The sequence below is a fragment of the Haliotis cracherodii genome, unplaced genomic scaffold, assembly GCF_022045235.1.
Source record: "Haliotis cracherodii isolate W230 unplaced genomic scaffold, xgHalCrac1.p SCAF_3, whole genome shotgun sequence".
Taxonomy (NCBI): domain Eukaryota; kingdom Metazoa; phylum Mollusca; class Gastropoda; order Lepetellida; family Haliotidae; genus Haliotis; species Haliotis cracherodii.
The window spans coordinates 1,322,183-1,345,192 of NW_027266286.1; the positions used below are offsets into that span (position 1 = coordinate 1,322,183).

The 23,010-nt window shown below is 42.4% G+C and overlaps 1 protein-coding gene and 1 pseudogene across 1 annotated transcript in view; both read right to left on the minus strand.

The window, feature by feature from the left end:
* Positions 1 to 5,681: 5,681 nt before the first annotated feature.
* LOC139474101 (uncharacterized) lies at positions 5,682 to 7,474 on the minus strand (annotated as a pseudogene).
* Positions 7,475 to 11,299: 3,825 nt separating this feature from the next.
* The window catches only part of LOC139474321 (WD repeat and coiled-coil-containing protein-like), a 53,518-nt gene continuing 41,807 nt past the window's right edge, over positions 11,300 to 23,010 (minus strand). Inside the window, exons 6-16 of the mRNA XM_071257290.1 lie at positions 22,134 to 22,201; positions 20,647 to 20,759; positions 20,034 to 20,149; positions 19,303 to 19,425; positions 18,798 to 18,893; positions 18,265 to 18,442; positions 17,252 to 17,808; positions 16,203 to 16,249; positions 15,309 to 15,367; positions 14,640 to 14,771; positions 11,300 to 13,863 (exon numbers count right to left, since the gene is read on the minus strand). Coding sequence (XP_071113391.1) covers positions 13,691 to 13,863; positions 14,640 to 14,771; positions 15,309 to 15,367; positions 16,203 to 16,249; positions 17,252 to 17,808; positions 18,265 to 18,442; positions 18,798 to 18,893; positions 19,303 to 19,425; positions 20,034 to 20,149; positions 20,647 to 20,759; positions 22,134 to 22,201 — 1,662 coding nt within the window. The 3' untranslated portion in view covers positions 11,300 to 13,690. The remainder of the gene's footprint in view (positions 13,864 to 14,639; positions 14,772 to 15,308; positions 15,368 to 16,202; positions 16,250 to 17,251; positions 17,809 to 18,264; positions 18,443 to 18,797; positions 18,894 to 19,302; positions 19,426 to 20,033; positions 20,150 to 20,646; positions 20,760 to 22,133; positions 22,202 to 23,010) is intronic.

The following is a 23,010-nucleotide window of genomic DNA, read 5'->3' on the forward strand; positions in this document are numbered from 1 at the left end:
GACACAGATGGATGGACGGACGCACGCACGCACACACGCACACGCACACGCACACACACACACACACACACACACAAACACACACAGGTATGCCATAAGTATTTATAAATATACAATTTATTTTAAACTTTACAATTTTCTCTAGCTTGTCTGATGGAACTTTCTTCCAAGGATGACAGGTTATCTGACAACTTGGAGATACTGTCATGTAGAGATTTATATTTCTTGTTCATCTTGTTTATGAATAGGTTTTCTGTCTTCCTTTTTCTGACTTCTTCTTCAAGGTCATGTATTTGGAACAGAGCTTCTTTAATCTTGTTCGACGAGTCCATATTTACTGCTTTAAGATTATGGTTAAATTGGTAGAGCTGTCTTCTAGGCACTGCTATGGACGGCATGTGCTGGTTGAGCCGTGTGTCCTGATTAATGAAGGATTCTTTTAGTGACAGTACATACTGATGAGAGGTCAATATTGAACCCACTTTAGTAGCAGTTTCCTTCTTTGGGGAGGTTTTGTTTTTGCCGGTGTTTGTTTAGATGGAGCTTGGGTTGTATGGATAATCTGATCATTAGTTGAGATCATTGAGAGATTTATGTTGCTTGGTTACGGATAAATTGTCTGTCTTCAGCTTCCCGACATCTTCTTCCATAGGTTGTATTCTTAGCATAGTCGTAGCTTCTTCACTCCTGTTTGACAAGTGTGTATTTACCGCTGTAAGTGTATTGTTAAATTGGGAGAGTTATCTTTTACGCACTGCTTGTTGATAGCTGGTGCTGGTCGAGCCTTGTCTCCTGATTAATGAAGGGTTCTTTAAGTGATTGTACAGATTGATGAGAGGTTAACATTGAACCCACCTCAGTAACAATTCCTTTTTGGGAATGTGTTCTGTTTGGCAAGTGTATCTTCAGCTGTAGCCTTGGTGCAGACACTAGCTGAATCTGTATCACTCCCTGAGTCAGTCTCTTTGATTTGGGAGATAAATTCTTTAAGATTTACGTGATGTTATGCTAAACGGATGTTCAGAAATTTTATTTGAACATGATTCTATAAGGCAGAGTGTTCAAATGAAAGATTTTGAATCCAGTCAGCATAACATCACACAAATCTCATCCAACAAAATATGTATCGACTTTGTAACATGAACGTTATTTAAAATCGATATTTAGGAGGAACTAATTAACTGAGCACATGACAAAACAAAACTGTCGTTAGCAAAACATCTCCTCGTGCTTACCTTCGACATCATGCATGATATCGGGTGCCGCGAAACCAATCAAGGTACTCCAATAATGATGGTTCATTTTACTAAAGAAGTGGTAACATTTTCATGCCCATTTTTCAGAAAAAAATAACAACAAACGTCATAAATTCAATTCTTTATCACAGTCCTTTTTCTCACTTGTAATTTGTAGTATGCATATCTTTGATATACAAATAATCAAAAAAAGAAAATACAAGTTGAACTCTCCTGAAACGGAGGTGGTGACAAGCTGCATCAAACATGTGACATGCAGCTTAGCTGGGATGGAAGAAGTTGTGTCTTGACTTCTTCTCTTGTGAGTGACGTTATATCAAACACAAGCATCCATTTCACATCCTTACTTGTGTAATAGGCACCCTCTAGCGGGCTGCCCAGTGACAGGATTGCAATCGGAGAGTACTAAGTTCGAACCCTGTTCATATAATTGCGGACTTTGTGTTGTGTTCTACTGTGATCAGTCATGAACAGCGTACTCTCTCGAGGTTCTATGGTTGGTCAAGTTCTCAATTTTGCCAAAACAAAAAACTAAGACAAAAATCATAATTAGATGATTTATTAAACTTAACAAAATGTACAAATTAACAATAAATCAGAAAAATACAAAAAGAAAGCACTCACACACAATTAAACCTTTACTGTTGGCCTAAATTTTCTTATCCTTAACTGCCTAATTTATCTTATTTTCTCCTACACCTACTTCTCCCCAACACCACTATTCCAGTAACTATACTAAATAAATACCTTACAAAACCTACATTTTAACTTATTTCTTACTCTCCAACCTACCTAAATCCTTACTTCTACATATTTACCCCCCATATGATAAACCTACACTTAAAACTAATTGTAAGGAAAACCTTATTGCCTAGAGGGATGTTCCCCCGTAGTGGCTGCTGTGGACTTACTTGTCGGGATACCCATAACTTCAGACACCTGATCTGGGTCGTATCAGGCTTTTATACCCACGGAACTAACCATATTCATAGGTCACAGGGTCATACAATCTTCTAAGCTTCCCATTGGTCAAATGACAATTCCTAACATAGCATGTTCGGCGACACCTATAGATCCGGAAACACGCTACGGCAGGAAGACATGTGGACCTCGCAACCATCATAGGAAATTTCAATGGAATTTTGCTGCCAAACGTGAGTAATATATAGATTGACTACAAGGTAACGACTTCCACCAGCCCTGCTGAAGCACTGCAAAGCCCTATAATATACAACCCTTACTAAACACAAAAATTATACTTACCGCCATAGTACCTGATAAATTACAAACTATTTTTAGCCCAACTGCCACATACCTCCCCCCTTAAGATCAAAATTACCCAATTTTGTCCCCAAAATACTCCTTTCTTTAACACAATGCTCTCATACATACAGATAAATAACAACAACAGATCAACAGAAAAACAACAAAAAGAGACATCAACAACAACAGATTCAGTCGGAGTCCAAGTTGTTGATGGCTTCCAGCTCCTCTTCCTCCAGTTCTTCCCAAGATCTCCTCCTTGACGGCAGCCGGTGTCTCCTGCGCTGTGCAGCTTCCTTGAGTGATATCATACCTTGGCTGACAAACATGCTGCTCCATGGGACGAAGACGATCCAGAGACGGAGGTCGGGGTTCCTGTTGTCCGTCGCCACAGCAACATCACTGAGCCAGGACGCACAAAACAAGCATTTGGTAACCGGACTGGCTGTACTTCACCCGAAGGATGTATCTTGAGGTGTTGTCTACATGAACTGGATTTATTAAAAACCCTCTTGCAGATGCTGCACTGGTGGCGGAGGATGTCCTCCTTATGCCGGGCCAACCAGTGGTCTAGATAGTCTCCATACTTCATAAAAACTCTGCTGATGCAGCCTGGGACTTTACAACGCATCCCCTCCTCTGTCCATAATGGCCGATCCTGCTCCAAAGAGTTCTTCAACTCATCTGGGTCGACATTGACTTCGAACGTGTCCATCCTAAAACAAGTGGAAGATAACTTCCAAGGAATCGATGTCGCCCTACAAACATTCTTTTTATTTCTTATGTTTAAAACCAACACCCAACTTAAAAAACAACAACAAATACAACATAAATCAAGAGATATAATTTATTTTGGAAAATAACGAAGCATAATGACGAAACTTATTAAAATCGGACGCGATAATCAGAGAGTTTACAAATCTCCAAACACCTACGGGGAAAACATTTTCCTTGGCTTTACAGTCCTCCCTACTCTAGTTCTGACTGGTGGTGGAAATAGACTACACTTAACACCATCCCCCTCTTCCTGCCCAACAGATTCATCTGCAGACTCTGGAGCAGATTCAGTAGACAAAGATAACTCTGTCCTTGGCCTATCAGAATGTAACCAAGTCTGGGGTGTATCAGTACCGTGGAAAGGTTTAAGATGATCCACATGCACATTGACAATACGACCAGTACTGCTTTTCTGAATTTGGTAGGTTAAGTCTGAAACGTAACCAACTACAAGATAAGGACCATCCCAACCTAATCCCAATCTCATTAAAATCAGATCTTAGTTGTCGCTGCCGCTTGGATGTCCTCAGATCTTTGTTTAGCGGTAGCAACAACTAAGATCTGATTTTAATGAGATTAAACCTAATCCCAACTTTTGATTTGGCTTTGGTGGATACCACCGCCAGACAAACTCCCCAATTTCAAAAGACCTAGTCTTAAAGCCCTGTTCATAATTCCGTTTTTGAGCTGCAGCCGCAACTTCCTTTCGGGATCTATCGTCTCTCTCCCTTCAGCTGTTGAGCTTGAAGGCGGCGTTCCTTGTGGCAGTGACGTCAGGTAGACGGGTAGGCGACATTCACGCAATGTCCGCCGATCCCGAGCTGACCGTCTTTCACCGGGACAAAGTCAGTATTCGCCTACCAGACTCTTACCGTCCCAAGGTCACACATGCCTTCCACATGACGGCTCCTATTGAGCTACCTGCTCTTTCACAGCCTTCCTCGTCGGGGACCTCTGCAAGACATGCTCATGTCTTGGATGTCCGCAAGATTCTCAAGGTCTATATCAGCAAGACTAAGGATATCCGTAAGCATAACCAATTATTCTGCTGTTGCGGCGGTAGGAAGGCTGGCTCCCCTGCGACCAAACAGTCTATCTCGCGGTGGATTGTTTCTATAATTTGTTCGGCATATACCAACAAAGGGAGGGACCCCCCTGAGGGGCTGAAAGCTCATTCGGTTAGAGCAGTGGCTACGTCAAAGGCGTATGCCGCAGCTGTGCCCATTGAGGAGATCTGCTCCGCGGCTATTTGGAACCCGTCCGAGCACGTTCATCAAACATTACCAAATCGATAAACACTCTAGGGAGCGTGCTCGGTTCGGTCAGTCAGTTCTCTTCACTGGACAGAGTTCTACATCTCTAGCCGATTGAGTCTTCAAGATTTTAGAATGTCCTCCGGTTTTCTTGGCTTTGTAATGCTCCGTCTCCTCTCTTCTCTCCGAGACTGACAATTCTTGGGTAGCCATTACTAATCGATAAAGCACTCGTTTTGCACACGGCACTCGCTCGATCCTACGGGACCCTATAGCCTGCCTAGCTAGCAGGCGTGTTGTCCCCATTGTACAAAAGTGTGGGTGTGTGTGTGTTTTTTGAGTTTTCACTCACATTATGATGGCCCATTACTGGGGCTTTTTCATAGTATATGGCCTCTCGACGGTGGGTTCCATTTTTTTAATTCTCTTTCATAATGTGTTTATTTACACTTGTTGCAGATGGATGCCACTTCCTTTATTATCTTTAGGAGTCTATCTTGAAGCAATAAGTGCCCCAAGGAGGATTTAATCTGAAAGAGAATCATACAAACCTGTAGAGGTTATGGATTCTCTGATAGAATCCTCCTTGGGGCACGGCCACCCACCTCCCCACATTCTGTCTGCTATGAGACATTGGAAAAGTGATTTGGGTGAGAGTTGCTCCCCTTGGCGTGTGTCGCCTGTAGAGGGTGAGGCCCCGTTGGGGTGGTCATATATCATTCAAAAACGTTGTTTTTTGTGTGTTAACATTTTTTATTAAGGAAAATGGTTACAACTATGTCATGTAGATTTTCTTGAGCAAGGAAAATGCAATAAGTGCCCCAAGGAGGATTTCATCAGAGAATCCATAGCCTCTACAGGTTTGTACTAGTTTTCTGTTTATGCAACTTCAATTTGCCTTGTGAAGTTTTAAGAATCTTACGCCTAATCATAATGTCACAATCATAGGTCTCCAGGAAATCCAAATCAATAATACTACTCAAAGGTCCTAGGTCTGCAACAACAAACTCTGGCACTAACTGTGCACGACCAACAGTGAACTCAAATGTTGCACAACCATACACATTCACCGGACTACCAGTAGCTGTGAAAAATTCAACAAATCAACAAATACAAATTAAAATATTGAGGGTCACTCCGAATCGGCATCAATTTACAGATATTTTAAATCTCTCATGTGCTGTTCTCTCTACTGCACCGTCGGGACGGGCACCGCCATCTTTCCTCCTGGGCTTGAAGCCGCGCTTCTTCATGGATCTGCGTACCTTGGACCTGGGTGTCCTGTCTAGGGGGTCTAGGGGGCAATACGTCTTCGGGGTCCCTATACTCTTGGTTGGGCCTCTCCTCCAAGATAATTCAAGGCCGCGGGGCGATGAATCTTCACATGAGCCTTGGTATGGGTTCTTTTCTTGTAAAGCTTCCCACATTGGTCGCACCGGGATAAAGTTACATGTTTGTGAAAAACGGGCCCAGTGGTCCAAAGCAGGAATAGTGACATCCAGTGACACTTCATTCCCCCTGTTGGCCAGTCCTCCCTAAGTGTCTTCAATTCAAAGTCCATTCTTTCTGATGCGTCGACTTCTATTTCAATTTCAATTTCTTTAATAAAAATAAGATATATGTGGAGCTACCCTCAGGATCTGTGGATCAATAAGGCTACCCTCAGGATCAATAAAACATAATCAGGTCTCCTAGGGAGAATAACGGTCTCGAGGTTTCACAATTCTTCCCCTTCTGGTCCTAACAGGTGTTGCCGAAGCATGCGGACTAGATCCCAAATTATCCATTGAATCACCTAAAGAATCCACCCCATGTAAATTGTTTAATTCACTAACAGGTTCTGTTTCTGTTTGACAGGTGGATTGAACTATAATGATGATTTTCCCATGATGGGAACGATGGTAGCATAAATCTTGACTAGTCACTGAACCCAACAGTTCTCCATCACTGTTTAGGTCATACATGCTTGGCACCACTGACATGATAATTGATAATACAGTTTTAGAATGTTCTTGAATGTGTTTTCTTGAAGGACATTCCTCTACACATGACCTCTTGCATTTAACCTAGTCTTGGAGTACCGGCTCTTGTTGCAAAATAAAGTTAATATAATATATACGGTACTGTTTGCATATTTATCTGATATTCTTACGATCCGATCTGATGCTTGAATGGTTTCACCTTCCTGTGAGCCCCCTGAATCAGCTCAACCCGGAGTGGCTGTGGTAGACAGTCACACTGTTGGACTGACCTGGTCTTTTATTTTCCCATAATGAGGACGGTGGTCGACGTTCATGCTGTAGGAGCTAGGTTGTCCATCTATACACCCATGTTTGAAAGGTGGATTGACCTAGTCTTTGAATAGTGATGATTTTCCCATAATGGGGAAGGTGGTTGATGTTCATGCACCAGGAGCTAGGTTGTCCATCTATACACCCATGTTTGACAGGTGGATTGACCTGGTCTTTGAATCGTGATGATTTTCCCATAATGAGGACGGTGGTCGACGTTCATGCTGTAGGAGCTAGGTTGTCCATCTATACACCCATGTTTGACAGGTGGATTGACCTGATCTTTGAATAGTGATGATTTTCCCATAATGAGGACGATGGTTGACGTTCATGCTGTAGGAGCTAGGTTGTCCATCTATACACCCATGTTTGACAGGTGGATTGACCTGGTCTTTGAATAATGATGATTTTCCCATAATGAGGACGGTGGTTGACGTTCATGCACCAGGAGCTAGGTTGTCCATCTATACACCCATGTTTGACAGGTGGACTGACCTGATCTTTGAATAATGATGATTTTCCCATAATGGGGACGGTGGTTGACGTTCATGCTGTAGGAGCTAGGTTGTCCATCTATACACCCATGTTTGACTGGTGGATTGACCTGATCTTTGAATCGTGATGATTTTCCCATAATGGGGACGGTGGATAACGTTCATGCTGTAGGAGCTAGGTTGTCCATCTATACACCCATGTTTGACAGGTGGATTGACCTGGTCTTTAAATAGTGATGATTTTCCCATAATGGGGACGGTGGTAGCATAAATCTTGACTAGTCACTGAACCTAACAGTTCTCCATTGCTGGTTAGGTCACACACTGACGTGATAATTTATTATACAGTTTTGGAATGTTCTTGAATGTGTTTTCTTGAACGACATTCCTCTGCACATGACCTCTTGCATTGACTCAGTCTTGGAGTACTGGCTCTTGTTGGAAAATAAAGTTAATATAATATATACTGTACTGTTTGCATATTTATCTGATATTCTTACGATCCGATCTGATGCCTGAATGGTTTCACCTTCCTGTGAGCCCCCTGAATCAGCTCAACCCGGAGTGGCTGTGGTAGACAGTCACACTGTTGGACTGACCTGGTCTTTTATTTTCCCATAATGAGGACGGTGGTCGACGTTCATGCTGTAGGAGCTAGGTTGTCCATCTATACACCCATGTTTAACAGGTGGATTGACCTGGTCTTTGAATCGTGATGATTTTCCCATAATGGGGAAGGTGGTTGACGTTCATGCTGTAGGAGCTAGGTTGTCCATCTATACACCCATGTTTGACAGGTGGATTGACCTGGTCTTTGAATCGTGATGATTTTCCCATAATGGGCATGGTAGTAGCATAAATCTTGACTAGTCACTGAACTTAACAGTTCTCCATTGCTGGTTAGGTCACACACTGATGTGATAATTTATTATACAGTTTTGGAATGTTCTTGAATGTGTTTTCTTGAACGACATTCCTCTGCACATGACCTCTTGCATTGACTTGGTCTTGGAGTACTGGCTCTTGTTGGAAAATAAAGTTAATATAATATATACTGTACTGTTTGCATATTTATCTGATATTCTTACGATCCGATCTGATGCCTGAATGGTTTCACCTTCCTGTGAGCCCCCTGAATCAGCTCAACCCGGAGTGGCTGTGGTAGACAGTCACACTGTTGGACTGACCTGGTCCTTGAATAGTGATGATTTTCCCATAATGAGGACGGTGATTGACGTTCATGCAGCAGGAGTTTACCGTTGAGCTGCCGATAATGCAGTGAAAAACTGCTTCGCCTCACCTTTCAGTGACAAATGAAAGCAAGCAACCTTCTTCTCATTTTCCGTGATTTCCTTCACTATGAACAAACTTTCCAGCTGGCTAAAATGATCACTAGAATCACACTCATCCCACTTCGATACTCCGTTAGTTCAGCACTGCCACCGATGAAAGAAGACTCAAGACACCAGTTAACTCAAACAATGTTTTCTTGCTCAGATCAAAACAATAACTGACAACACAACTTCCTGTATTACGATATGACGTCATCATAACACTCGTACAATCATTCCAAACTACGTTGCTGTTAATGCGTTCTATGTATAGAAATACTTCCAAGTTTAGAGTTACCTCCTTTACATCATTATATTCACACAGCAGCAACAGTGGTCCAGCTTCCAAGAGGGCTAGGCAGGGAATCAGGGATAAAGAGCGATTCTCACATGAAAGCTGGTTTCTTTCTCTGCTCCCAATCTCAATTTTTTTTTCAAATTCTAATTTTTTTCAAAGCCAAAACATCAGGTTTTTTCAATAAAAGCCGAAGCATCATCATCCAAAATGTTTCTCTCAACTAGGTAGTTATCACAATTTTCTTGACATCGGCCTTAAATGTACCCAATTTGATGTCAAGTTTGTATGTTTGGCCAATTAAACCAGTTCAGACCTTTTTAGCATAGAGACTTGTGTTGTTGAAGGTTGGCTAACAAATTCTTCTGGAAATCTGTATGTAAAAGAACTTGATGTGGAACCAACAACCAACAAATGGTATACAATCAACAAATGTATTACAAAATTGACTAGGTAAAAATTAACAAATCAACACAAATTACTGCACAGCAATTACAATGGCAGTACACAATGAAGTGGAAGTACAATATTCAGTGGTAAAAAATATTATGATAGTAGTGGTCAGTATCAAATACAAAAAAAAGTGGTGATAGCTAAAGTCAGTGATAAAAATATATATTCACCCAGCGGCGGCGGCGGTGGTCAAGCTTCTGAGGTGGGCCTGGGCAGGGAATACGTGTTGTGGCAGACGCTGTGTGTAGAGAAGGAGTAGCAAATATATGCTGGTATTAAAGGGAGATGTGTCACAGCAAGTCCATTTCTGGTGTCCTTCGTGGTAATATTGCTGGAAGATTGCTAAAAGTGGCGTAAAAGCAAACTCACTAACTCACTAATGGGAGGTGAGTTATTTACTGATGTGAATGACTGTCACGGGAGATCGTGTGATTAGGAAAGGTGTCAAACGGGTAAAGTTTCATATTGCAACTGGTATCCCTAATTTCATGTAGCTAAATATGTTCATAAATGTCAACAAAATTATTTATGATTTTGATACAAAACCCGAACATTTATGGGTAAAACCAACTGTCACTAAAGCATGCAGTCATTGGAATGAGATGCCCCCACACCTGTACCCACAATGCACCACGCCCTGTTGGATATAGCCAATGAGAGCTTCATTCTCACAAAATGTCTGTTTGGAATATAGCGATCCCTCCACTTCTCCTTCCTGCACTGTTGAATTATTTTTATTTTTTTAGTTTGACATCATGCAAAAGAAAAGTAAGAAAGAACCCTGTTGTATTTAAGATGGCAGTTCTGACCATCATGCGATATATTTGACTGAGACAAGATAGTACTTGAGTTAGCAGACAAAGAAAGTTGTTTGGACGACGTCATCTGCATAATTATAATTATTAATTGCTGAGTTAGAAATATTTGTAATATGTAATTAATGTCCGATCTTATGAAATGTAGAATTTGAACAATGTTCCATTTCCTGATATTCTCAACATGTCAGTTTTGCTGATGTGATAAGATTTGTTTGAAAGACGTGTAAATATGGAGAATGTTTCATTAAACATTTATGACTTACAATGCTTACTTGTGTTGTTTTATTTGTTCTTCAACTTTTCTTTTTTGGAAAGGGGACCACCTTCGTGGTCTAGTGGTAGAGCGCCCAACCGGAGAGCCAGAGGTCCCGGGTTCAATCCCCAAATGCGTCATACCAAATGACGTTAAAAGGTCGTACTTGTCGTTACCCTGTCTGGCGATCTGCATTAAGGGGCTTAAGCAAGGACGAGTCAGTATACTGTGTCTGAGTGGGGTATTCATGTTAAAGTGCGGCATGGTATCTCAGTGGGCTAGCACTATAAAATCAGCATCAGTCCGGTCTATAACAAGCAGACAGACACACACACGTCACTATATAAGTGGAGAAATCTTGGATGCAATCAAATTCAGTGGCTTGGATGCAATAGTTTGTCATGTGACAGCCTGTCCCTCCGAGATGCGCAGACAGGCCCCTTGGCACAATCTCTGTAGCTCCATCCCTCCATGCTGTATCGGGAGTTACTGTACAGGTAACTTCAAGTGAAAACACTGCTACGAGGCTGCAATTCCCCAAACATCTGAATAGCTCTTCAGCAACCCATGCTTGCCGTAAAAGGTGACTATGCTTGTCGTAAAAGGCGACTAACGGGATCGGGTGGTCAGGCTCGCTGACTAGGTTGAAGCATGTCATTGATCCCAATTGCTTGGATCCATGCTCATGATGTCAATCACTGGATTGTCTGGTCCAGACTCGATTATTTACAGACCGCCGTCATATAGCTGACGTCATCCATCCCAACACACAACATCACAACAAATTTATAAAATAATTTATTTTAAATATTGTTTTAATGCATACTTGCGGTAACAATGGCGGGTTTTGAGTCTGATATACTAGGATAACAACATAAAATCATGTACAACATTGTATATGGAACAAGCTAAAACCAGGAGATGGTTACCTTGGACACATGGTTTGTTACCATGGAAACACAGTTTACCAGGCTCAAACCCAGACAACACTGGCCACTGAGTGACCTACTTTTAGTTTCACAGCCTATTGGCGCTGACAAGCCAAGGATGATAGTCAGGGTGAATGGTGGGATGCAAACCCTGGCACACGACTCTCAGCAGATAGCATAGTTCTCACCTATACCTAGACGGGTGGAAGTTTGAAGAGAAAGCTTGACCTGAAAATATGACATTGTTTTTCAATTGGTGTGCAGAACTATTCTTACCCCCCCATGGCGGAACACTGAAACTAACTAACAAACATCAGCTTCAGGGCTAACTGGTAGATGCTCAGTCTGCATCTTACAAACCAGTAGTGAATCCTAACAAATAAAAGTCCCGTGATAGGATTCAAACCATGGACCCATCTGGTTGGGTACCTTGTCCTCATGACCAAAGAGGTAAACCGCGTCAGCAAGCAGACACAATATGGATGCCATCTGTGGGGACGACTCCTCATCCTACTACACACTATTGTTTCAATGTAAGCAACAAGCACACTACCCCTGGACTTACAGCAATATGGGATAGAAGAGAACCTACAGATGCAACTGTGTAGCACCGAGTGAAATGATGGTCAGAATGTAGGTGGAGCCAGCTAGAATATAAACACATTTGGCAAAATATTTAACAGTTGGAACTTGAAGGACAGTTGTAGATCCTGTCCCAGTAAACATCACCATCTTTCTCCTGGAGACACCATCTCTGACAAACTTGACCAATGGTGGACTTAGAACCACCCTTTTTCATTATTTTGCTAAAAAATCCACCTAAGGAGTGAGTGAGTTGGGTTTAAAGCTGATTTTAACAGTATTCCAGTTATATCACGGCGTGTCAGCTTAATGTGGGAGGAAAGCCCCAAGTGATGCAGGTCTCAGACGTTTACCACTTCGATGAAACCCACGAGCACTGGCATTGTGCTGACAAACCTAGAAACATATTAGGGGCAAACCGGGTTTAAAACCCACAATCATAGGTTTCTGGCGTGCCCAAGGGACGCAATTCTGCCTAGCAAATTGCGGCGAATAGACGACTGGGCCACCCGTGCCCCCTCAACCTAAGGAAACATTAACTCAATTCTGTCTCCAATGGCCGACTCATGGCAGTAAATGAGTGTTAGGGAATTTGGTTTATTGCTGCTTTGAGCAGTATTTCAGTAACATCACGGTGTCGGCTTGATGTGGGAGGAGAGGTAGATGGGAGGCAGGTCTGAGATGTTTACCACTTTGTTAAAACCCACGAACATGGCATGGTGCTGACAAACTTAGGAACATCTGGGATTAGGTCTGGGATTCGAACCAACAATCACAGGTGCCTGGTACACCTAAGGGATGCAACTCTGCACAGAGAATTGTGGCGCCTTGGCTAGAGCCATCTGTGTTCCTGTTGTGGTAGTGAAAAATAAAACTGAAAAACCTTCTCTTTGGAATAAAAGCAATTTGAGAATATGATAACAAAACATGATTATAAACAATATCAAACATTCAACTAATATATACATGTGATAACTGATTTATACAATACACAGGACATCCAAGATTCAGCAGCTGACAAAGATGTTATTATATCACAACACACACATTGTTCCTCGACAGAACCTGACAACCATTTCAGTTTCAAAGACAAATTCTGTTTTCAGGACATTAGAAGAAAAAAACAAATTTCTCTGTTTCCTCAACTCTCGGATTCTGTCGTTTAATTCCCAACTCAGAATCTTCTGAATTCCAAAACAGCTGTCAATATTATCTCTGTAAATGAACAAATCTGAACAAGTTAACCTACATTTTGTGCATGTGTATTGCACAACAGATGTTGAACTTTGAGGGCTATGTTAGGATCCAGTTCTGCTACACGTCCAAGCAGAGAACATCCTAACTGAAAACACAGGGGCAAGAATGTTCTGAAGACGCACAGGTAACCTAACTAATGGTTGCAGTCATACGGTCACTTTACTACTGGTTGTAGTGAGTGAGAGTATGGTTTTACGCCGCTTTCAGGAATATTCCAGAATTATCACGGCAGGGGACACCAGAAATGTAAGAGTATGGTTAACAATGTTTTGGCATTATTTCCACAATGTCATGGCAGAAGACTCCCAGGATGAGTTTCACAGACTGCAACCAGTTCTTTAACCAAAGACAGATCTTGTGTTGCGGCACACTTCAACCACGAGGCTTCCAAAATCCCCATTGCAAGATAGACCTTCATCCCCGACACACAGAGCTCCGCTAGCATCTGCTGGCTCCAGACACTGGGTCCTTGTCCAGCACACCGTTTGTCTCCCTTGGAGAGGATGGCGGGATGCATGCTGGGACTCCAGTGATGCTGAGCGTGGATCCAGCACCAAACTTCATGGGGATGTAGCCGTCGATGTTGGCACCAAGAACACAGGGGTCACCATCTGACAACATAGCAGGATAACAACACTATACAAACCAGTAGGACATTAACAACGGAAGCATGGAGCTAGCATGTTTAATAAGTGTTGATTATGAATAAAACAGCGTTGATGGAAGGTCCAAATAATTAATTTAATTTTAACTTTACTCCTGACCTTATTTGACCCTTGATAACATGAAGGCAGGTCAATTGATAGTTGATATTTGTTGATGTGTTTTGTGACCGTGACATATAAAAGTGAGGGACACATACAAAATCATGTGTCTACCTCTTGCACTATTGCAGAAAACTGATCCCAAGCCTGGAAGGGAGTTGAGGAGAAACGGGGCTTAACGTCGCATCCAAGATTATAGCACTTATATATCCACGTGCATGCACGTGTGTGTGTGGCTCCTTGTACTGAGATACCATGCCGCAGTTTAACATGAATACCGCACACAGACACAGTATACTGACTCAGAGACAACCAGTCCTTGTTTTTGTCCCTTACTGCTGAGCGCCAGGCAGGTTAACAACAAGTATCATCTTTTAACGTCTTTTGGTATAACGAGGACAGGGATTGAACCCCAGACCTTCCTCACTCTGGGCAGATGCTTTACGGCTAGACCACAGAGGTGGTCATTGGCTGTAAGTTACATGTTTGGTGACAAAAACAATATGTCTCCCCTCCCTTTGGGGTGGGAGAGGAAGACGTAATGGGGGAAACATTAAAACAATCCAACTGATCCCAGCCATGACTTGTGTGATGGCTGGCAGTGACAAGTCTGCCGTACTCACCCATGATCAGCTCCACGGTGGCCAGACCGAACGCTTGTTTGACAGGGTCCAGCTGCAGTCTGCCGGTGTCCAACAGGAACGACCTTGTCAGCGTGTGGCCATCAGACGTCTCGTAGATAACCTTCACCTTCTCTGAGAGATACAAGAACAGAGTCCAGTTTCACAAACATCAAAACAAGGCAATAACAAATCTCTGAAACCTACTTCAATGACTTGAGGACACTGATACTAAGTGCTTTCATCAACCCGACAAAAACGGAATGTAAACTTGAAATGTTTCCTTACTCTAAACTATCAAACAGAAACTTTCTAGACATCATAGATATGCTCAATTTGTTTGAAGTGAGTCAGAGCTAATGTATCTTTGAACAGTATTTGAGCAACATGACAGAGTGTCAGCTTAATGTTGGAGGAGAGCCAACAGTGATGTAAAAGGTGGACTTTGAACAACATTTGAAAAAGCAAAGATCAGGGCATACACGGATCACTTGATGAGAACCATGATTAGCAGAACCTGACTCGGCCAAGGGGAGGTAACTCCCCACAGTTACTTGTGGTACTTTTGATCACTTGGCATCCAGCACCCCTTGGCTACAAACTTGCACAACTGATTTCGAAATGAAAGACGAAGGACTCCCAAGTAGGAATTATTGAAAGACTGAAACTTACCTGGTCTCTCGGGAGTCTGGTACTTGGTTGGGAATATACACGATGTATCTTCGACAGCTCTAGAACAGATGGGAGGGACATTAATTACATCCTCCATCACCTCGACATCAGCTTGCTTCACACTCAGGATATATATAACACTTTACACATTCAGATAACATCTTCAGATATTAGTGGTAGCTACTCAGGATACATATAACACTTTACACATTCAGATAACATCTTTAGAAATTAGTGGTAGCTACTCAGGATACATATAACACTTTACACATTCAGATAACATCTTCAGATATTAGTGGTAGCTACTCAAACAGTCCATGTGTGGTTGGTAGGATAGACAAGTGGTTATAGTGAGTGAGTGAGTTTGGTTTACAACCGCTTTTAACAATATTTCAGTTATATAACGGTATATCAGCTTAATGTTACAGGGAAGCTTGAAGTGATGCAGGTCTCAGACGTTTACCACTTTGAAACCCACAAGCACAGGTATGGCGCTGACAAACCAAGAAACATAATCGGGACGAACTGGGATTCGAACCCACAATCACAGGGACACAACTCTGCACAGTGAACTGCGGCCCCTTAGATGACTGGGCCACCCGTGCCCCCTAGTGGTTGTGTTGATTTATCTCACCAAAGACTGAGTTCTGTTACCTTTTGAGTCAAATGTGTCCCCCACATGCTTTAAGTTGAACAAACCCATGTACAGTCAACTACTGTTATATCGAACCCAAAGGGACCCGAATTGTAGTTTGTTAAAACCATAGTTTGTTATAAGCATATATACAGCAAATGTCCGGGACCAAAAAATATATTTGTTATATCCGTCACTTCGTCATAAGCGTGTTTGTTAGAAACGTAGTTTACTTCACCAAGTTAGAGATCCATACTTACTGGGATAACACATCGATTTTCTTCTGCAATGCAGCAATCTGATCTTTCTGAAAGACACAAGTAATAAACAAATGATATTAATAACACCATGGGGAAAACACGTTTTCCAGTTCCTTGTTTATACTAGCACACCTGCAGGTGCCACATCAGTTTCAACACTGAATGAGTTAAAACACACTTAATGTTGCATCAGCATTATTCCAGCCATACAGCAAGGAAAAGTCTAAAACAGGAACTTATGCGAGTACTCTCTAACAGTTTACCCCCTGGGGATTCGGGGATCAAATTGGTCCCCATGTGTGTCGTATGGGGCATCTACATGGACCAGGTGACTTCGTTGATTATGTGTCATCGTACCACCAAGTGTGGGAGATTGATTGTACCAGTAATCACTGAACTGTCAACTGAAAAATGATGAAGTTGCATCTTCAGCAAACAAACAGTACTTGTGGATAACCTGCTGTATCATTCCTTCAGGTAATGTGTCATCAAGACTGACGTGAATCCTCTCCTCTCACTCCTCACCTCTTATCAGTATTTCTTCAAACAATTTTTCATAATATTAATCTTCATACCGATATATATTAGTCAATCCCTAATTGTTTCACACTCTCAAGTGACAACCCTAACCCTAACCAATTGTAGTTTTAGTTTTATTTTATTATCAACACTGAAACCTGATTAACCCAGACAGTTTCATAGTGCTAGCCCACTGAGGTCACATGTTGCAGTTTAACTTGGACACCCCACACAGACACCGTATATTACAACGCACCAGTGCTTGTTTTAGCCCCTTAATGCCTAAAGCCAGACAGGGTAACATCAAGTACCATCTCTTAATGTCTATTGGTATGACATGGGGATCAAACAACCCATCTTCTGCTCTCCTGGCAGACGCTCTAACAACCACACAACCAAATGATGGATCTGGGGCAATATCCTTTGTAAACATAGAGCATCCTAAGGTATACAGCAGGGTTTCCAAGCTCGATTCCCTTCAGCTTACTCGGTGGAAACAATAAGACTTCGACTTAGTCTTGGATACTGACCTGTGACCTGACAAGCATTGCCAGCTGGTCACAACCGGTTTCGTCTTGGCTGTCTACACTGGCGGAGTTGCCAGGATCGGAGAGGGAGTCCTCCATCACACAGCCATAATCCCTCTCCTCTCTCGTCGCACATTTCAGATCACTCGGCAAATCCAGCTCAATGTCCGTGGTCACACTGCGACACCCATTCACTCGGCCCCCATTGTCCACAGAATCAAAGAACTTATCCACATGGGAATTCTGGAACTTGGGAGTCTGACTTGAAAATTGCACAGTTTCCGTTTCGAGATTTTCTGTCTTTCCATTAGCACCGAGGTCGACTACAAGTCTATGGGTGTCCCCCCCATCTCTGGAAGACTGGGGGGGAGAGGGGACTGACATCTTGACATTACTAGCATAAGGAACATCCTCTGAAGGGGGGGTAACTCTGGACTTGGCAGGAGTCCTGGTAGGGAGGTTGGAGCCACTCAGACTCTTGATCTTCTGTTCTTGTTGCTTGGTGTCAGACGTCAAGTTGTTGGGCATCACAGAGTAACTATTACGAAGGTGAGATTTATCTGAAAGTTCAAAGAGTTATGCAGCTTTAACAGTGTGATAGGGAACCAACTCAAAGAGAAGCAGGTTATGCAAACTTTGGCCGTGTGATTCAAGCAGACAGATATCATTTTGTTTGTTTGTTCGTTTGTTGTTTAATGCCGCACTCAGCAATATTCCAGATATATGACGGCGATCTGTCAAGTCTGGACCAGACAATCCAGTGATAGACATCATGAGCATCGATCCACACAATTTAGATATGATGACATGCATCAACCAAGTCAGCAAGCCTGAAAAACCTGATCCTGTAGGTCGCCTCTTATGACAAACATAGTCGCCTTTTACGGCAAGCATGGGTTGCTGCAGACAGAGATATTGGAATCAAACTTCTGGAGAAGATGTCAATAAACAACTTTATATGACTGATATGCTACAGCAGTTACCATGACAACTACAGCGACACATCTATTTCTTACCTATTTTGATTGGGAAGTATCTGATGAGTAGTGTAAACCGTGCTTCATTAGTGGATGAAGGAAAAGCTGAATCAGCAATATCTCCCTCGCCAACCATCACCAGGACCCCAGAGTTTGTCTGGGCAAAGAGGGGGGGCAATCTACAGGATCCCTTGGGCCGCTGATGTTTCTCAAGTTGCTGAAACATTGATGAATCAGTGACAGGTCTGGGCCAAGATGTTGGGAAGCCATTCTGACGTGACCCGTAACTTTATCTTATGTGCAGGAACATGTCAACACTGTGCTAGCTGAAGGGTGAGTGAGTGAATTTTGTTTAACGCCGCTTTTAGTACTATTCCAGCAATATTCCAGCAATATCACGGCGGGGGACACCATGAGCTTTACACATTGAACCAAATCGAGGAATCAAACCCGGACCTTTAGCGTGAGGAGCGAATGCTTTAACCACTAGGCTAACCCACCACATCTGCTAGCTGAAGAGGACACTAGGATGAGTAAGGCTGTTACAGACAAGGACAAAACAGAATACTCACAATATCCGAAACTTTGTGTAACTCTTCACCCAGGAAGGTGAAGATCTGTAAGAGACTCTGGTTGTTGCTACCAACGATGATGGAGTTGGTCCGGTGCTGTGTGAAAATATTAAAGAATTAAATACAGAGAACACATGCAGCGTGGAGGAACAGTAGAACACTGAGAGAAACTCCCAGCACTTCCGTCATCTGATTGTTTGTTGTTTAACGCTGCAATTAGCACTATTCCAGCTATATGACGGAGGTCTGTAAATAATCTGGACCAGACAATCCAGTGATTGATATTGTGAACAATGTTCCACTCCACTGGGGTATGATGACATGTTACCATCACCAACACCAAGTCTGACCACCCGATCCCTTGGTCGCCACTTACGAACATCATGGTGGGGTCTTGTTATCTCCTCGTATCTCCACAGGGCCAATTAATTAAATATGTCAGTTGCAAATGATCAAAATTTAAAAAAGCTGAAAAGAATGAGTATTTTTATAAATGTCCACCAACCTCATGTGTAAGCACGTCTGGCACCAGGACGCCCCGGATGTTGGTTCGGCTGACTACGCTTGGATCCTGCAGCTTGTTGTGGAGTCGGATCACCACCAACTGGGACGTATCCTGCACCAGGCTCTGCACATCACCATGGCAACACAATTTAATTCAACTTCAAAACCAGTATTTGCCACTTTAGTTGTTTAACTACCGTGGTATCTCTACAGGTGAAGCACAAGACAATGGAGCCACGAGCTGGTAATGTTTCTAGGACAAGACAATGGAGCCACTAGCTAGTAATGTTTCTAGGCCAAGACAATGGAGCCACTAGCTAGTAATGTTTCCAGGCCAAGACAATGGTGCCACTAGCTAGTAATGTTTCTAGGACAAGACAATGGTGCCACTAGCTGGTAATCTTTCTAGGACAAGACAATGGAGCCACTAGCTGGTAATCTTTCTAGGACAAGACAATGGTGCCACTAGCTGGTAATGTTTCTAGGACAAGACAATGGAGCCACTAGATGGTTATGTTTCTAGGACAAGACAATGGTGCCACTAGCTGGTAATGTTTCTAGGACAAGACAATGGTGCCACTAGATGGTTATGTTTCTAGGACAAGACAATGGTGCCACTAGCTGGTAATGTTTCTAGGACATGACAATGGAGCCACTAGCTGGTAATGTTTCTAGGACAAGACAATGGTGCCACTAATGTTTCTATGATCAACCAGTTAGAGCTGATCCTACCTGTGGATTTCTCTCCAGGTGCATGAGGCTATCCTTGACCGACACCTCTCTCCCTCTTGGGGCGATCACATCATCAGATCCGTTCATGGCACGGTCCTTGCTAGAGCTCACCACATCTGAAATAGACGTTCACAATGACCTGCATTGTTCTTTAAATTCTTTTGAGTATTATATATGTCACATGATCTGAGTCTGGAGGAGACAAACCAGTGGATGACGGCATGAACAACATTCCACAACAGTGATAACCACGTCACACTATGGTCCTATCTAAGTCAACTTTTACTACAAGCAAAATGACACATTCTGCTGAAAATATCTAAAATATCTAATCTAAAATACTGTATTTCCTCTAATAAGCACTCCTGCTTATTCTTTGCACCAAACCCCATGGATAAAAAGGCCTGACAGTAACTGGAGACCTGGCGTATAACATAAAAGATCAGAGGTGCTAAAACGGGATCCTTTATTACTAACCTTTCCTTTATTCCAGGCGAAATCTAACACACCCAATGCTCATAAGAGACCCTGTAGTTATTGTGGCTCTATTAGAGACCTATTATAGGAAATATGGTCATTTATATCTGCACAACAATGGTGTGGTGTTAAATACCTGGCACAACAAACATATCTTGTTGTTTGCAGAGGGACTCCAAGGGCAACTCGGTCGCACACACAAGGGAATCACGGGACAGCGTCACGATGGAGGTGATGTTGCCGTCCAGGCTGCAACATATCAACAAACATCCTCACTGCCGTGACTAGCATGAGCAAGGCAACACACACGTGGAACAATGACTCCACACAAGCATTGCTGCGATTAAGGCAGACACTGTTCGTGTGATATTTGTTTGTTGTTGACCACATACTCGGCAATATTCCAGCTATATGACAACAGCCTGTAAACAATCAAATCTGGACCAGACAAACCAGTGATCGATATTATGAGCACCACCCCTCACAATGGTGTAAAATGATTGTGGGGGTACCCAAGTCACAGAGTCTAACCTCCCGATGTATTTAGTCGCTGCGGACCTTTTCTAGCCCAGAATCCTAACAGGGGAAACGTGACAATGTTGACCGACTATGAAATGACATCACAATATTGATGACACGAAACCCAAGTACATATTAAGACAACATTGTTATTAATTTTTCCTTATGACCTGTACTTTACTTAACGTCCAGTTTTACAAACAAGGTATTGATGACACTTCCAACACACAAACACAACTCCTGTTCTTCACTAAAACTAATAATCAAGTGAGGGTGACAAATAGATTATTACAGTGGTGTTAATTGTGTTTTATTGTATGATAAACAACTCCCACTCGTGTATTTCTCAAATACACAGATGCCAACTTGTTCTTAACAATGACATATATGACTTTTATTCCCCCTTTGGGTGCTGGAGTCAGTAAGTGGTACACTGTTGCAGCTTTCCACAACAAAATACAGGACCTTCTTATAGCTTATACACCAGTCTATTGTGTGCAAACAGTAAGGATGGTCTGTGGATGTAGGTCAACCCGATGAATGGATGTTGACTGAAACATAACGTTTTATGTGGGATGTTGTACAGCTTGCACAGCAACACTCAATCCATAGGGGGATTATATACTACTGACTGGGAGAACCACATCTGGACGCCATTTGTCACTGTAAACTAGTCTACATATAGATTTCTGGATTTATAGTGTGCAGTATATATTATGTGTGTACTCTAGACCCTAACAAAGCTTTACACCAACAGTAACATGTCCATCTGAAACAACATTTTCATAAGATTTTTCAAAATCTTGTAAACATAGACTTTTTTTAATCAGCTGGTCTTCATAACAGAAGCATCTTCCGATGTAAGTCATTCAAGGGGGCACAAAAATTATGATTGTAATAATTCATAAATACTTTTCATAATTAAAATGCTTTCTATAAACCTTGCTTTCATGACAGAAAACACACCTGTGGTACATAATAACACTGACACACACATTATCAAGACAACAGAGGCAGACCACATTTAATATAACTTGAACTGTGAGAACCACCCTAATGTACTGAGGACACAGTGAATCACCACCCTGGTTTCTGATGCCTTACCCCGGGACCTTCCAGGCTGCAGGGGTGAAGTCCGACATGGATGTCTCTATGTCTGGCCACATGTACACCTGGAACACAGGTACATCACATACAAACTATTTCTACACAAAGATGAATATCAAACATAAAAACAGGCAAACCGGTGGTTGATAGCATGAGCAATGGTTGCTGCAATCGGGTAGGATTTCACAAAATCACCCAGTCCTCCAGAAGGGGTATTGGAGACTTATTCTGCCCTTGAATACCTACAGGGGAACAAACACTGTCTGCTGGGGACCTATTCTGCCCAGGACCCCATGTTGTGTAATTCAGTATAAGATCAATCTAATTACAATCACATCTTTACTCTGAGGTCCTGTCAGGTGACCTTTCTAATCAATGTCAAGGTTTCTTGGTATGCGTGAGCGCAGTGAGTGTGTGAGTGAGTGAGTATGGTTTTATGCCGCTTTTATCAATATTCCAGCAATATCATGGCGGGGGACACCAGACATGGGCTTCACACATTGTACCAATAACCACTAGGCTACTCCACAGCTAGGAGTGAGTACAGCCTTCAGACATAGCTGTTCTGCAACTCCACAACGACCCAAAATCTGGACTTCCAAATGCACAACAATCAAGGCAGCACTATGATACTGTTGTGGATATATCATACATCCTGTTATACGTCATGCCTCTACATCTACAGCCATGGCATATAATATCATGGTGTTCTGTGAGAGTTTTCTTTGGCTAAGGTCAAATTCCCAAAATTGAGCTGGTAAAGGAATGAAGCTGAACCATTTTCATTTTCAACGCCAAAAATCATAGGTCACGCCTACCAACGGACAGCTGTTTGCTGATTGGCTGACAATAGAGTGAGTGAGGCTTGTGTTAC